The sequence below is a fragment of the Scomber scombrus genome, chromosome 4 (genome assembly GCF_963691925.1).
Source record: "Scomber scombrus chromosome 4, fScoSco1.1, whole genome shotgun sequence".
Lineage (NCBI taxonomy): Eukaryota > Metazoa > Chordata > Actinopteri > Scombriformes > Scombridae > Scomber > Scomber scombrus.
Genome location: NC_084973.1, coordinates 32431258 through 32447951, shown reverse-complemented (window position 1 = coordinate 32447951; position 16694 = coordinate 32431258). Strand labels below are relative to the sequence as shown.

The window sequence follows — 16694 nt, the reverse complement described above, 5'->3', positions numbered from 1 at the left end:
GAACAGCAGTAAATCTGTTTCAGTCGTCGTGAATCTCAAATATTTGAGATTGGATGCATTAGAAACTGTTACATTCTAGTGTCTTTAATTACCTTTTATAATGTAGTATATAATCTATATGTTTTAATTGGTTTTTATCTCTGCCTGCTGCACACAGATCCCCCCTCTCTGTTTAAGCTACTTGGTTCCTTCCAGTCTAAAAAGTTCGTAGTGTTTTTAGCATCATCAGAGCTCATAGAGACGCTCTGCTTTTACTTACTGTGTGTGGCACAAAAGTAAGACTGAATGCTCCTGAAAATGTTAAATGGTGTAACCACAGTAGAATGATAAATATTACATATTTTATCACCTACAGTTTATTTAAGTGGACTTATACTAATAATGACTTCATTTAAAACATGTAAATGTTTCCTGATCTCCATGGTAACCAGAGTAAATGTAATATTTAGAACAATTGTATTCCATTACCTTTATTTAATATCAAAGTTATAATGTAAGATCATGCCAAACTAGTTGATATGGTGTTTTATTGAGTATTTACTGTTTTTAAGCAAGTTGAATTATTTGGTACAAAGTTTTTATGGTTACACCACTTAGACATTTTTGCCATAATCCTCTAATATATTCTCTCTAAATGGATTAAAAGCAGAAATTTGATGCTGGGTCCACAAAAAAAGAATGTGTGCAAGTTATTCATACGTTCATTTTCACATTTTAACCCTTTAAATTTGACTAAACCACATGGACACTAAAAACCTCACTGACCCAGATATCAACAGTTCATTTCTAACAGTGTAGCGTTTTTTAAGTACAGTATGCATGCTGATGTTTATGAGTACACTTTTATCCCTTGTAGATGTGTCAGTTTTGAAGGTTTATCAGACACCAAAGGTTTATTATAATGTTAAATAATCACAGTTACAGTCATGATAACGACTGTCTGGACGTTGTGCTTGCACCTATTTAATTGGCTGTCATTGCATCAGCTGGATGTTGCAGTTTTTTCCTAAAAATTCAGCTGCGGCACGTTTGGTATCATTTTTAGGATCTGTCTCCACTGTTGAGTAAATCCACAAAGAGTCACTGAAGCATTGTGGATTTTGGTATTTCGGCTCAATTCGGTCGTCTGCTATTGTCTGTTCTGCTTTTGCTCTCAGTGAACTCTGTCTCATTCACCCCCGTAACCAGAGGGAGAGAGAGAGGGAGGGGGAAGGAGGGGGAGATAGAAAGAGAGAGAGAGAGAGAGAGGGAGAGAGAGATTCCTGTGTGTAGCTGTAAGAGAGAGAGAGAGAGAAAGAGAGACTTGGAGAAAGGCATGTGGATTCCTGTGTGTTTGTGTGAGCGAGAGACATAGAAACACACAGAAGAAAGAGAGAGAGAGAAAGAGAGAGAGAGAGAGAGCTGGGTTGCGTTGAATGTTTGGAATGTTGAGGCTTTTGGCTTCAGTTTGTTCTGACGGAGGGACGAAGAAAGGAGGGAGGGATGGAGGGAGGGAGGGAGGGTGGAGATACAGAGGGAGGAGATAAACAGGGAGGAGGGAGAGGAAGAGGAGGACAGAGGGAGGGACGAGGGAGGAGATACAGAGAAGGAGAAGACAAAGGAGAGGAAGCAAAGATGGAGGAAAAGAGAGACACTGCCTTTTCCAACTAGTTGTGATGTCATAAAACATGTTTTTCTTCTACTTCCTTCCTTCCTTCCTTCTTCTTCTTTCTTTCTTTCTTTCTTTCTTTCAGCCTCTCTGTGCAGAATGAAGGAGGAAAGTTTCTCTGAGCTCAACTTAAATCTAAATTTAACACACGTGTCGCTACGAGCAGGATTCATGACATCACATCTCGTCTGGAGCCAATCGTGGTCCAGTATGCAACTTGCAGCGAAGCCTGTCATAGTAATTATCGACTTATCGACATAATTATCAGCATCATCATGTCTATATATGGACTTATCGTATGATACATGGACATGACCTTTGACCTCAGTATTGCCGAAACACAACTACAGTTACTTTTTTATGTAATTCTTTATTTGTCAGCGACCGTGTACACTTGACATTAATCTAACAGAGAAAAGAGACATTGCACCAGAGTATAGGCATCACCTTCTGTAGTTTCCATCTGAAGTCCCTGTGATAGTCAGACATACAACTACAAACACTAGAAAGGGAAGACAGACATCAGTACAACAGGTAGATAGACACAAGCACAATACACATCAGGAAGGGAAGGAAAACATAGATTAGTCGACAACATAAAACAGCACAAAACAATATCATGACGACAACAAGACAAAACAGCAATGATAGACAATCAATACAACAGCAGCTGAAACAAACCCTGCACACACATCCCTCCTCTATACCTGCTAAAGTGCACACAGAGCATTTAAGGTGTTACTACCAGGCGGGGAGCTCCAGTCCTCTGCAATGAGGCCAACGCTGAAGTAACTTAAAACTGCATTCTATCAAAAGGCCACCAGGGGGCGACCGTTTTGGTGTCAAAAGGACTTCCGTCTCTATACAAGTCAATGGAGAATTCACCAACTTCTCACTTGATTTCTAACCTCAGTAAACGTTTTCAAAATGTGTTTATGGTCTCAATCGCTAGTTTAAAGCCTTCTTCAATGCAGTATGATGTTCATTTGGGACATTTTGGCCTCCCTGATTTTATATGTGACGATAAAGCAGGGTATGCATTAGGGCGTGGCTACGTCGTGATTGACAGGTTGATTGGTTCACAGGTTCAGGAGCGCGGACAGATAGACCAGATATGTGAACTTGTTTCACACCGACAGTTTTCTCCGGAGTTTGTGGTTATAGTCATAACAGCTAACTTGGTTAGCATCACCAGGTTTGCCGGTTGTAGACTGTGGTAGATCCAGCCCTCGCAACCTCCCCCCGCTCCGTCCTCTTGCTCCTCCTGATGCCAATATAAGTAGAATCCATGTTTTTATTTTTCCCCGGCATGCACCTGAAATTTTCAAGATGGCGCTGCTCAGATCTGATACTATTGGCCTCTGAGCAGAAAACCTAAACTAGCTTCCCCCTATCACATGTCAGACTATACATCAGTTCAAACAGCAGGAGACAACAGTTACTGCAGGTTTAATGAGCCACGAGTCGACCAGGACCAGCTGAGCTCAGAGGTCTGGGTTGAGATGATGTGAGATGTATTTCTCAGAGATTTACAGACAAGCAGTAACACTTTATTGTTCCTCGGTGAAGCTCAATCATCACAGTCAAAGAGCAACAAGCAGAACATGTGTTTTAACCAAACCATAGATGTGGACAGTTTGTGGCTGAGAAACAACCAGCTGTGTTGTTGTTTAGTTACGAGGAAAACTGTTTTAATGTCTCATCAGGGTAAAAAAAAAAAAAGACACCAAATAGTCCAACAGGAAACAGTTTATAATGAAGCTAAATGTGCTTTTTGTTTTAAAAACCCAGTTTGTTGGAGTTGATCTTCAGTAGGTTCGTGTTCTCAGACTGGAACAGACGACATGTCACACCGAATAAAAGAAAGACTTCAGCCGCCTTTTTTCTTCTATCTCTCCCTCTCCCTCTCTCTCTCTCTCTCTCTCTGCGTCTTTTTTCTCTCTTTCTCTCTCTCTCTCTCTGTGTGTGTCTCTCTCTCTGTCTTTTTTCTCTCTTTCTCTAGTCATGTGATTTTGCTGTAGAGATGAGCAACAGTGCAGGAATCTGAGCTGCAGCCAACACATTACATAAAGCTCTCTCCATCTCTCTCTCTCTCTCTCCATCTCTCTCTCTCTCTCTCTCTCTCTCTCTCTCTCTCTCTCTCTCTCTCTCTCTCTCTCTCTCTCTCTCTCTCTCTCTCTCTCTCTCCATCTCTCTCTCTGGGCTGCAGTGAATGAACTCACTTCCTGAAGGCAGAAACAGAAAACTACATCAGGACACACACACACAAAAAAGAGACACATCCAACAGCAAAGCAACTCTTCAGTATCTGAATGTTTTCACAGTTCTGTTCTCGGCGGTGAACAGATCTGTTAAAGCGTCGTGTGGAAATGTGCCGACTGTAATTAGAGAGCTGCTGCAGGTTGTTGTGTCTGTAAACTGATTCAGTTACGTCCAGTCACTGAGAAGAGTCTGATTAGTCTGATTAGATCAAATTAGTGTCCAAAGAAGAAGAAGAAGTCGCTGTGGATTCATAACCTGACTTATCCTGTCAGCCATGAATACTCTGAGCTTTAGTTTAGTTTAGTTTTAGTTAGTCTTAATTTAGTTAAGGTTAGGTTAGTCTTAGTTTTGTTAAGGTTAGGTTAGTCTTAGTTTAGTTTAGGTTTGGTTTAGTTTAGTTAAGGTTAAAACTGAAACTTGGTCGTATGTTTGATGCCTCTGTGTTAATCAGGCGGGCAGTTCCGGTCCTCTGAAATGATGCCAACGAGGAAGTAACTTAAAACTGCATTCTATCAAAAGGCCACCAGGGGGCGACCGTTTTGGTGTCAAAAGGACTTCCGTCTCTATACAAGTCAATGGAGAATTCACCAACTTCTCACTTGATTTCTAACCTCAGTAAACGTTTTCAAAATGTGTTTATGGTCTCAATCGCTAGTTTAAAGCCTTCTTCAATGCAGTATGATGTTCATTTGGGACATTTTGGCCTCCCTGATTTTATATTTGACGATAAAGCAGGGTATGCATTAGGGCGTGGCTACGTCGTGATTGACAGGTTGATTGGTTCACAGGTTCAGGAGGGCGCCTCATGCTCCTCCTGATGCCCATATAAGTAGAATCCCTGTTTTTATTTTTCCCAGCATGCACCAGAAATGTTCAAGATGGCGCTGCTCAGATCCGATACTATTCGCTTCCAAGCAGCAGTCCATAAAACAATGGGTGACGTCACGGAGTGTAACGTCCATTTTATATACAGTCTATGGTGTTAATAGATCAGTTCATTGTTGGCATGAAGAAAATATAGAAATTCATCAGACTGATCCTTTAAATTCAGGAATCACAGTGAACAGCTTCAGACGGTTCTTTCCTGAGTTCATTCAGTGTTGCATGTGGTTGTTCATGTAAAAAGAGAAAATATAACAGATGCATAAAAAAGGAACCTTAAAAACTCTTTAATTGTTCCTAATATATTGCAGCTAGAAGTCCATTGAGATGAACTGCTGTATAATAATAACAGGATGTTCATTCAGCCTCTTCTTCAGTGTTTTTTGTTGACAGGAAGAAGAATAGCAGAAATCTTTGGTGAAATGTTTTCGTTTTTAAGCCGTTCCATTTTACAGAAAACATCAGGAAATATAATTCACTCAACTCTCTCTGGTCTGTATGCTTCCGTCCATTGTTCACCTCTCCACCTCTCCTTCCTCTCCCGCCTCGACTTCATCTCCTCCCTCCTCCTCCTCCTCCTCTTCCTCCTCTTTCTGTTTTCTCTTCTTTATGTCTTCATTTTAGGTCCTATCAGTTCCCTCTCTTTCTTTCTCTTGCCCTCTCTCTCTTTCGCTCTTCTCACTTTCTCTCTCTCTCTCTCTCTCTCTCTCTCTCCTCTCTTTCTTTCTCTCTCCCTCTCTTTTTTCTTTCTCTCTCTCTCTCTCTCTCTCTCTCTCTCTCTCTCTCTCTCTCTCTCTCTCTCTCTCTCTCTCTCTCTCTCTCTCTCTCTCTCTCCTGTCCAGCTGTTTTCTCCAGTGACTTGATCTCAATGTTGGAACAGAAAAGATAGAAGAGAAAGAAAATGTACAGAAGAAGAGAAACTCTCCTTTTAGGTTAAACATGAAATAAAAGTGTGTGTGTACGTGTGTGTGTATGTGTGTACGTGTGTGTACGTGTGTGTGTGTGTGTACGTGTGATTTCACAATGTTATTGCTTTTGGAGCAGTGTATAAATACCGGACACAAACAGCAGCCCACTCACAAAGGTTATGCAACACTAACACAACATCAACACACACACACACACACACACACACACACACACACACACACACACACACACACACACACACACACACACACACACACACACACACTCTCTCTCTCTCTCTCTCTGATGACACTTGTTCTGAGCTGTTTAGCACCGTTGACGTCGGTGCCATTTCGTGTCGCTATGAGACTAATGCGTGAACAACACATCTGGCAGATGTTGGCGTCATGCTGGCCCTCAGTTGGCTTCTGTACAGGTCGAGCTGAGATAGATGAGGTTCTTGGTATCACCCTTGTAGCACCTTCTTTTTCTCCTAGTAGACTGTTTTTGCATTGCTGAGCTTGGTGGAGTAGGTGTTGGTCCGGCACGCGGATAGTTTGCCCGATCCAGTGAAGATGTTTTATGGCCGCTGCTGCTTCCATGCAGATGGAGTCGGTCATGGAAAGAATCTCAGTTTGGCAGATTCGATATTGCGAAGATCTTTCAAAGGCATTGGATGTGGAAGGCCTCCAACATTATCACATATACTCTCATAGGGTGGAGTAGAACCTAGGTTGGTGTATCAACCATCAACTTCTTCTGCCAAGGTGCTCAAAGCTGACAATGCTGTGTTGATGCAGCTCTTTATTTAAAGTCTGTGTAAAGTAAGAATATATATGTGTTCTGAGTTTGACATACCACAGAAAAGTGTGTTGTTAACCACCCTGCCAAATTTGAATGATTAAAAAAATCGCCAAATATATGAAATTAGGCTCCAAAGCCTATTTCTCTGCTCCCAAACACTGTGGGAGTGCCCGCGGAGTTCGCTGAAGCCCCGCCCCCTACCAAGTGTCACCTGTCAATCAAAGTCACCACCTCTACCAGAAACATGGACGCTAGGTCTGTGAGCTTTCTGCTGCTAGCTCGGCGGCTAGCTGTAGACTAGTAGTAGTAGTAGTGTGCGCTAAATGTGTTTATACCTACAGCAGCAGGGAGGGTCACAAATCCAGACACAGAAATGTTGAAACACAGTTCGTGAAGCCTAGCTCCACAATTCAAATCTAAATGGTTGAAATGCTTTTTAAACCTTTTTTAGAAATACATTTATGACCTATTTAATGTGTTTAGAAGAAAATGTCTGAATTCACTTTACACAGTCTTTAAATGTCAAGGGATCAGTCTGAGGAAGTGTAGGTGAACCGGTCCACTGCGTTGAGTGAAACACCATTGATTTGGAAGCTGAGGGGTGAAGGAGGTTGGGTAGTGAGTTGTGTTGTGTTACTGCATGGACTCTGCGTACTTTCACAGATTTGTCAGGTCTATGTCTTTGTTCGGACCTGGAGGATAGAAACTGGGTACAGGGTGGTGCACAGAGTTTGGAAAGCAACTCATGACTGATGGTATCAAAGGCTTTGCTGAGGTCAGGAGTTGATCTAGACTCCCAGAAACCAAAATGTGTTTCTGGGTCAACACTCTTTGAAATGTGCACCTCCAGCCTGATTTATGCCACCACGTTCCCAGCAACGGAGAGGAGAGAGTTCCCACGACTGTTCTCACAAACTACACTTTCCCCTCTTCTGTTTGTAAATGACCACGATGTTGGCCTCCTTCCTGCAGATGCTACAGATGTGTATGCAGCGTGTGAAGAGTTACACTCCTTGTTTGAAGAACCTCTGCAGCGATGATCTTCTGCACCTGCACATGTGTTGTTCTTACAGCTCTCAGTGTGGTTCTTGAGGGTTTCAAAGAACTGTGGCTCAGTGTCAAGATTCAAAATTGGTGGGAATCTGGAAGTTTATTGAGGTTATGTAGATGAGAAGGTTAGTGTGGCCCTGCCAACAATCTCATGATGGTCCTTGAGAAGAGTGTCCCCATCTGCTGATCGGACAGGAGGAATAGTTTGGCATCGTAGAAGACCAACCCGGTTGTTAAACAGTCAGTCTCTTGACTTCAAACTAGGCCTGCTCGATTATATGGAAAAAATCATAATGATGATTATTTGGGTCAAAATTGAAGTCATGATTATTACCTTTAGAAACATGCTGCATTTCTTTGCCATTCGGCTTAATTAATTTTCTCTCCAAGCAGCAGCCTTTTATCTGCTGCTTAACGTAACACACAGCAGAACATTTGCAGAGATATTAGTGCAGACCAAGCGGGTTAAGATGATGATAGTTCACACAACACATCCTGGTTTTTAATAATTAGTCAGTAATGATGCGTGATGCCTATATAAGTAGAATCCCTGTTTTTATTTTTCCCAGCATGCACCGGAAATTTTCAAGATGGCGCTGCTCAGATCCGATACTATTGGCTTCCAAGCAGCAGTCCACAAACCAATGGGTGACGTCACGGATGTTACGTCCATTTTATATACAGTCTATGGGAGAAACCCAGGAAAAACGGGAGTGTTGGCAGCTGTACAGTCCACGCTGTGGAGGAGGGACGGAAATACGCATGCACTGCTTTTTGCAGGAAAATGACAAAAAATCGTTTCCCCCCTATTTTATTGGTTTTGAGATCGTTTCGCCCCAAAATCATAATCACAATCAAATTTCGATTAATTGAGCAGCCTTACTTCAAACAGTAGAAGCACTTTTGTGTCTGAGAGGATTATCTGTGTTTGTGTAGGTCGTCTTCACAAGTTGAAAGCAGATAATCAGTGAAACTTCTCTCCATGTGTTTAATGAAATGCAGTTTCAACATTTGGCAGGAGCTCCACCAATGTTCCACCTCTGTGTGTGTTTCCAGGCCAGATGCATAAAACTGTGTAGATTCATGACTCAAACTGTGTGTACGCACAAAGCCAGATTTATGAAGTAGTGCGTACACATGGTTCAGTTTCATGCATCTCAGCCGTTGTGGAAGCAGGCACACATGCACGAGCTCTGTTTCCACTCTCATAAATGAATAAAGCTGTTTTCATATCAGTACGCTGCCTTCTGCATCAGCCTGTTAATGAAACTAATGTTAAAGAAGAAGTACAGTTTCACAGATTGTGTTGAATCGGTGACGTTATTACACACAGCTGTGCAGCTCTTTGTAGTCGACCGTTTTGGTGTCAAAAGGACTTCCGTCTCTATACAAGTCAATGGAGAATTCACCAACTTCTCACTTGATTTCTAACCTCAGTAAACGTTTTCAAAATGTGTTTATGGTCTCAATCGCTAGTTTAAAGCCTTCTTCAATGCAGTATGATGTTCATTTGGGACATTCTGGCCTCCCTGATTTTATATGTGACGATAAAGCAGGGTATGCATTAGGGCGTGGCTACGTCGTGATTGACAGGTTGATTGGTTCACAGGTTCAGGAGGGCGCCTCATGCTCCTCCTGATGCCCATATAAGTAGAATCCCTGTTTTTATTTTTCCCAGCATGCACCTGACATTTCCAAGATGGCGCTGCTCAGATCCGATACTATTGGCCTCCGAGCAGACGTCACAGATGTTACGTCCATTTCTAATATACAGTCTATGGTTAATACACTCAGAGGTGTTCAGATATAGATGATAATGCACTTTCTCAACTTCATCTGCTGGTTTATGTTTAAGGAAACTTTGGTTTGTTTTTCATGCTTTTATCTCTTCATGTTGCTCAGTCAGACTGATCTCACTCTTTCCTCTGAATGAACGATTTATTAAATAAGCAATAAGTTAAGTTTGACCGCAGTCGTCCTTCATAGTTTCTGTTTCTGTCTCTCAGAGATGTAGCGTGTGTGTTGGTGAGATCGGCGGACCATCATGCACCTCTTCCTGCTGCTGATCCTTCAAGCCACAGCAGCCTTCGGACAGATCGACCCAGGTACACACACACACACAGTCACACACACAAACACACACACACACACATACAAGCATACACACACGCAAACACACACACACACACACAAACAAACATACACACGAACACACAAACACAAACATACAGACACACACACAGATACACGCACACACACACACACACACACAGACAAACATACACATACAAACACACACACACACACACACGCACACTGAAATGGCTGTATTTAAATGGTTGTCTGTGTGTGTGTGTGTGTGTGTGTGTGTCTGTTCGTGTGTGTTTGTGTGTGTGTGTGTGTGTGTGTGTGTGTGTGTGTGTCTGTTCGTGTGTGTGTGTGTGTGTGTGTGTGTGTGTGTGCTCGTGTGTGTGTGTGCTTGTGTGTGCGTGCTTGTGTGTGTGTGTGTGTGTGTGTATGTTTACAGCACACTGTCGCTATGCCTTGGGCATGGAGGATGGGCGGATCAAAGACGCTGACATCACAGCATCCAGCCAATGGTATGAGACTACAGGACCACAGTACGCCAGGTGAGAGCAGCGTGATTGGTTAATCAGATATAATATACGTAATTATTATTAATGTAGTATTATTATAATTATTATTAAATCATATTTGATCTTCAGCTTCATTTTTCATTCATTGTTTTGTATTGATCTTTTCTTTTACACACTTTAACTTAATAACAGATGTTTTATTTTGAATTATTATCTGTACATTTTATATGTTTTATCATTATTATTATATTGCTTTTTTTTCATTCATGCTTTGACATAGTTTTTGCAAATAATTATTGAATTTTAATTGTTTGTTAAGACTTTTAATTTTTACAATTACAGTTTTTTAAAAAGGATTTTCACTTGAAGACTTAAATTTAAATCACATGTTTAAATCAGGCTTTTAAAAAGTGGACTGCAGACAATGTGTGACAGTGTGCGTGTGTGTGTGTGTTTGTGCGTGTCTGTGTGTGTGCGTGCATGTGTGTGTGTGTGTGTGCAGGTTGAACCGTGAGGAGGGCGACGGCGCCTGGTGTCCTAAGGAACAGCAGGACTCTTCAGACAGTCAGTACCTGCAGGTTTGTTTCTTCGCTGCTTAAACAAAGAAAGAAAACATGTTGCATCTCGTCTCGCTACCTGCAGGAGTTTAAAGTCTGTCAGTGTTTGAAGTTCTCAGTCATCCAGGAGAAAGGAAACAGGGTCCAGATTTCTGATGAAGATGTGAAACCACACACACTCTTCCTCCTCCTCCTCATCATCACCTGTAGTTGAGATGAATGACGTAGACCTCAGTCACATTATTATAGACGTGGAAACAAAGATGTAACACAGCTCCTGCAGCTACTAGGAGGAGGAAACTTATTACATCTTCTTCTATCTTTCCTAAAAGTATGTGAAGCTGTAGGATTATCATTTCATATGAAGGAGAAATTAGAGTCAGGTGTTTCAGTCAGTGGGAGGATGATTAGATGTGAGTCTTAGAGGCCCTGATTTATTTTTTAAAAAAAATCTGAGTCTTTACTATAAAAATCTGAGCTTCACAACACTAGTGTGTGGAAGTGTGTCATGACTCAAACAATGGAGATACCTGAGGACGTTAGAAGAAGAGATGCTGGTACTCTTACCCTCCCCAGGAGTGGTTGAACATCAAAGATCACACTAAGAGCAAGTGTGTATTGGGTAACTTCTAGGAAACTAAAGGCCTTTCTTACAGTGACTACAGTCAGTGTTCATGTGCAGATGTTGACGTCAGCAGCAGTTAACAGCTGGATCAGTGTCTCTCCTCTAATATCTGTGCTGGTCACATGATGCCTCTCATATCAGTCATGGAGCGCTTTACATTAGAAAGACGATTTTTAGCGTCTAAGTTCATGTCTAAGCTTTATGTGATTTTATAGTTTCAGCTCCTTTAAATACAACAGCTCACACTGATAAATGTGTCTGCTGCTTTCTGACAGCAGCAACCTCAGACTCTTCTTTTCACTCTTATTTTGGGAACGTTTGGGAACATGCAGCCTTTGTTAATTACGCCCCAAAACGATGAAAGAGAAAGCTAGAAACTTGTTATCTTTTAACCAGCTTTTCTATCAGTCACTGCTGCACTTCTTTTAAAATGTTATATTACATTCATATTATATTATTATTATTATTTCTTTCCTCTTTCTTCTTTTTCACATTGTTTTATGCTTCTTTTATATAAAGTACTTTATTTTGTCGCAAAGGACTTTAAGTTGCATTTATTGTGAGTATGAAAGGTGCTATACAAATAAAGTTATTATTATTATTAGTAGTAGTAGTAGTAGTAGTAGTAGTAGTAGTACTAGTAGTAGTAGTAGTATTAGTTGTAGTAGTTGTTGTACTAGTAGTATTTCTGTGAATGAAACTGAACATTTTAGGCCGTTGATGATGAAATCTCAGGAACATTCAGCTCCTCATCAACAGGCTGAAACTAGAGATTTACTAAGTTTGTGACATTAAGAGACTTTATTGAATTTGACTCCCACAAACAAGGCTGAGACAGAAAAGTTAGAGATTCATGAGGAACAGAGTTTTTGTGTTTGACTGAAACCTCCTTCATGTGTTTCTCAGGTGAACTTGGGTAAGCTCACCTTCCTGACGGTGGTCGGGACTCAGGGACGATACGCCAGAAACTCCGGGAACGAGTTCGCCCGAGCTTACAGCCTCAACTACAGCAGGGACGGCGTGCTGTGGAGGGCGTGGAAGAACCGCCTGGGAAACACCGTGAGTGAAACCAAATGTTTAAACAAAGCAGGTCAAGACAGGTTAAAAAAAACGAGGCAGGAAAGAAACAGAATGAAATGTGAAGAGGAAACATGTGACGGAGTGATAGAAGGGGAGTGTTGGAGGAAAGAATGGAGAGACAGGAAGGAAAAGAAAAGAAAAGAAAGATGCTTTTTTTTTCTCCACTCTGAGCTGCTTCTGGTCATTCACACTGGTATCACAGGAAATGACATTTACGCAGCAGCTTCCTGTTGGCGTCGACTGTTTTTGGAAACACCAGCAGGACACAGTTTAAACAGCAGAGCCATGTTTCTACTTCACATTCATCCAGAATCTCTCAGTCATTTCTTATTATTGATTATCATTACAATCATTATTATTATATTGTTATAAGTTGTATAGTTTTCTTAAAAAGTGTTAAAATCTCGCGTCGTTCTCATGAGCTGAGTGTTTATCGTCACACCCCGACTGATGAGGAACGACTGAGTCACAATATGAACATTATGTAAGAGTTAACAGCCTTAACCACGCAGTAAAGGCCCATTCTGGTTTTGTTTTCTGCCTCCACCTGCTCACAGAAACCCGTCTATAATGGCGCTTTTCCACTATACAGTTCTAGCTCTACTCGGCTTGATTCGACTCGGTTTGGTACCAGGAACCTTTTCCATTACTATAGTTCCTCCTCAACGTGGGCGGGGTTGTCATAGCGACACAAACACATAAACAATGGAGAACATGCATGGAGGCGATGGTGTACTTGCAGCTATATGAGGCTTTCTGTCTCACACAAAGCAAGAGAAGAGAAACGAACCTCTGTAACGCTGTTGTTCGGGTTTGATTCTTGTGTGGGACGGCTCATGACTCTTCCAGTGACTCTCTGACCAATCAGTGGCCGGCAGTCCGTTGACGTCACATTTAGTATCGGCTCGGCTCGCTTGCAACCTCGGCAGAGCAGGTAATAAATAAGTACCAGGTACCAGGTACTATCCCTGATGGAGACGCAAATAAAACCGAGTCGAGTCGAGTCGTGCTGGAACTGTATAGTGGAAAAGAGCCATAAGTCACAATAAACATACATCTTGAGAAGTGGTGTGTTTGTGTGGATGTACATGGATGTTTCTGTTTCTCTTGGTTTATGTACTGTACGGATGCGTCTCTGAAAACTCTCGAGAAAGCTGAGTTTATATATTTATTTGTCTTATCCAGCTTCATCTGAGTGTGTGTGTGTGTGTGTGTGTGTGTACAGGGCTCACTGCTAACACATCATGTCTCTCTAACACTGTATTTGTGTCCAGGTGATCGAGGCCAATAAGAACGCCTACGCCTCAGTCATCAACGATCTTCACCCGCCGATCATCACCCGCTACGTCCGTCTGATCCCCATCACCAGACTGTCCACCGCCGTCTGCATGAGGGTGGAGTTGTACGGCTGTCCCTGGGACGGTAGGACACACAGTCACACTGGACATGCGTGTGTGTGTGTGTGTGTTTAGCATTTTAGTAGATGTAGAGTTATATCACTGCTCAGAAATGTTTACTCCTCCTGTGAGACGCGTAAACTCCTCCGAAAAACGTCCTCGCTTAAAAATGTCAACAGAAAAGCAGTTTTTTTTTTTCCACTCTGTTGCGCAATGAAAGAAAAATCAGGTCATAACAACTTGTATTTGCCACAAACTACAATGTGACCTCTTTTATTTTTATCACTTTTACCTCAAGCACGTCCAGTAGAAATGTTATATAATTGCATCAGACAAAAAATGTTTTTCTTGGCTTGCAAACAGGATCAGATGTTGCACTTAATTGCTGTGAGCTGAACAGTGGTGGAAGAAGTTTCTAATGTGTTTTATTTATATTACTTTTAAAAAAACAAACAGACTTTGCACCATTTACCGAAAAAACACCTTTAACTCAACTTTTCAATTTAAAAGTGGGGTACGTCTTATACACTGGTGTTTCCTATTCACCAATAAAATGCAAAGAGATAGTAACACACATGCATGAGTGGTTCTGGTTACAGCTTTGGGAGCTCAATGCACTACATATCACAACCTCCTGACTTTATGCTACATTATAAATCTCTCAACAAACTTCAAAAGTCATGAGGTTGTGATATGTAGTGCAAACTGTGTTCCTGCACATGCTGAACCTATGACTCCATGATAAGATGATAGAAAAAACTCTTACTACAAACTTGTTGCATCAAGAGTATTCACGGTACATGTGGTGTAATCTCCCTGTGGCTTCCTAATCATGTTTTGCTCCATCAGAAGAAGATAATGTTGAAACAGTTTGATCATGTAAGTTTTTAGTCAAAGGAGTTACATGGATAAAAAGCAAAGCCACTCTGTCTGGGGACAGCTGTGGCTCAGAGCGGGTCGGGTCGTCCACCAATCGGATGATCGGCGGTTCGATTCTTCACTCCTCCAGTCCACATGTCGATGTGTCCTTGGGCAAGATACTTAACCCCAAATTGCTCCCGATGGCTGCTCCAACGATTTGTGAATGGGTCAATATGACATGTAGTGTAAAAGCGCTTTCAGTGGTCAAAAAGAAAAGAAAAGTGCTCTATAAGTACAGTCCATTTGCCATCTTTTAACCTCCTGAGACCCAAGCTTTTGTTTGGTATGCATTTTTAATTTCTTCTAGATATTTGGGTTTAGTCAGACCTGATAAATACAAAAAGTGTATAAAACTGTTTCTTTCCTTACATTTACACTTTCCCTTTGCACAAACGATAATAACGTCCCAATGTCAATCGAGCTACAAATGTTATTAAGCATAAATAAACAAGTTTCAACAATAACATTTGAAGGTTTTGTAGCTGCTCCACTTTTGTCTGGAGATCGGCTGTTGATTGATTTTTACACTGTAATGTGCTTTAATTACCACTAGGTGGCACAAAATGTTGTGTACGAACGAGGACAACAGGTCAAAGTTCAGCCGAATTACGTAAAAAGGTCCAGCAAAGCCAAAATGTGATGTTCCCATATGAGGACGCAGGGTCACAGGAGGTTAATGACAAGGTCTCGTTATGTCCTGCAAATAAACTGTGCTGAAGATCACGTTTATGGTTGAAACAATTGATCTGCATGACAGTCAAACTTGTTATATTGACCCTTTAATCTGTGTTCCCGTCTGCAGAAGGTCTGATCTCGTACAGCGCTCCGGAGGGTCAGGTCATGATGCCGCCGAGTTCTCCCATCGCCAACCTCAACGACTCCACGTATGACGGCACACGTGAGAGGAGGCAGGTCACACGCGGTCTTCAACGTTTCAGAGTAATCTCACTCTGCCTGTTTTTCTGTGACTTACAGTCCTCTCATCCAATAGGAGGCTGTTTGGTGGGATGGGACAGCTGACGGACGGCGTGATCGGCCAGGACAACTTCCTGCGGACGCGTCAGTACCACGTGTGGCCGGGCTACGACTACCTGGGCTGGAGGAACGACTCGCTGGGAACTCTGGGATACGTGGAGATGGAGTTTGTGTTCGACCATCAGAGGAACTTCACCTCCATGAAGGTATGTTGTCATCTTTACTTTACATCATCAGAAAGACTCAATTAGCTCATAAAATATGTGCAAAACTGACAAAATCATTTTAAAATCACAATAATTTAGCAGTCGAACAGTTGCTATGATACACAAGAGTTTGTTTCCAGAAAATAAAGAAAGTCATTTTTAAAGAACAAATGATGCCAGCTTCTTTAATATTAATATTGGTTCATATCTGGTTTCTTTAATCCTGACAGTAAACTAAACATTTTGGGTTGTAAATGTTGGTCGGGACAAAACAAGCTTTTGGGAAACAGTGATCGATATTTTTCACCATGTTCTGACGTTTTAAAGGCCAAACAACGAATCAATTTATCAAGAAAATAATCGACATAATTACTAAAAAGCTGTGCTACAACAAATCATATTAATACTCCTGTTGGAGCCCTAATTACTCCGATTCACAAACATGTGGGGATAAGAAAAAATGAGCGTTCTCTCGAGGAAAATTAGAGTTTATTTGAAGATAAAAGACAAATGACTTTGTTCGTAAATAATAATTACATCTCCCGTGAAGCTTTGGCCGTGCTTCCCTTGTTAAGTCATATTGTTGATAAATGCCAACAAAATGATTCATGAACTTTTGAGTGATGAGGTGTTTAAAGTGCACAGTCCAGATCAGAAGTAATTAAATGTATCTTAACCCTCCTGTTGTCCTCGAGTCAAGGAAGGAAGGGAGGGAGGAAGGAAGAAGGAAGGAAAAGAGGGAGGAAGGAAGGGAGGAAAGTAAAGAAGCAAGGGAGGAAGG

General features: G+C 41.6%; 2 protein-coding genes across 3 annotated transcripts in view; both read left to right on the top strand.

Annotated features, from left to right (window-relative positions):
- LOC133979436 (uncharacterized) overlaps positions 1-16694 on the top strand; it is a 1726912-nt gene that overhangs the window by 1657415 nt on the left and 52803 nt on the right. The window lies entirely within an intron of this gene.
- Positions 1-16694, top strand: part of ddr2l (discoidin domain receptor family, member 2, like) — a 41593-nt gene that overhangs the window by 11664 nt on the left and 13235 nt on the right. Inside the window, exons 1-8 of one of the 2 annotated variants that reach the window (XM_062416872.1) lie at positions 6059-6137; positions 9562-9660; positions 10083-10185; positions 10655-10730; positions 12241-12393; positions 13689-13836; positions 15535-15640; positions 15724-15913. In XM_062416872.1, the coding sequence (XP_062272856.1) occupies positions 9600-9660; positions 10083-10185; positions 10655-10730; positions 12241-12393; positions 13689-13836; positions 15535-15640; positions 15724-15913 (837 nt within the window). In that variant the 5' untranslated portion in view covers positions 6059-6137; positions 9562-9599. Of the gene's footprint in view, positions 1-6058; positions 6138-9561; positions 9661-10082; positions 10186-10654; positions 10731-12240; positions 12394-13688; positions 13837-15534; positions 15641-15723; positions 15914-16694 lie in introns of those variants that run through there. The other variant, XM_062416871.1, reaches the window with a different exon arrangement.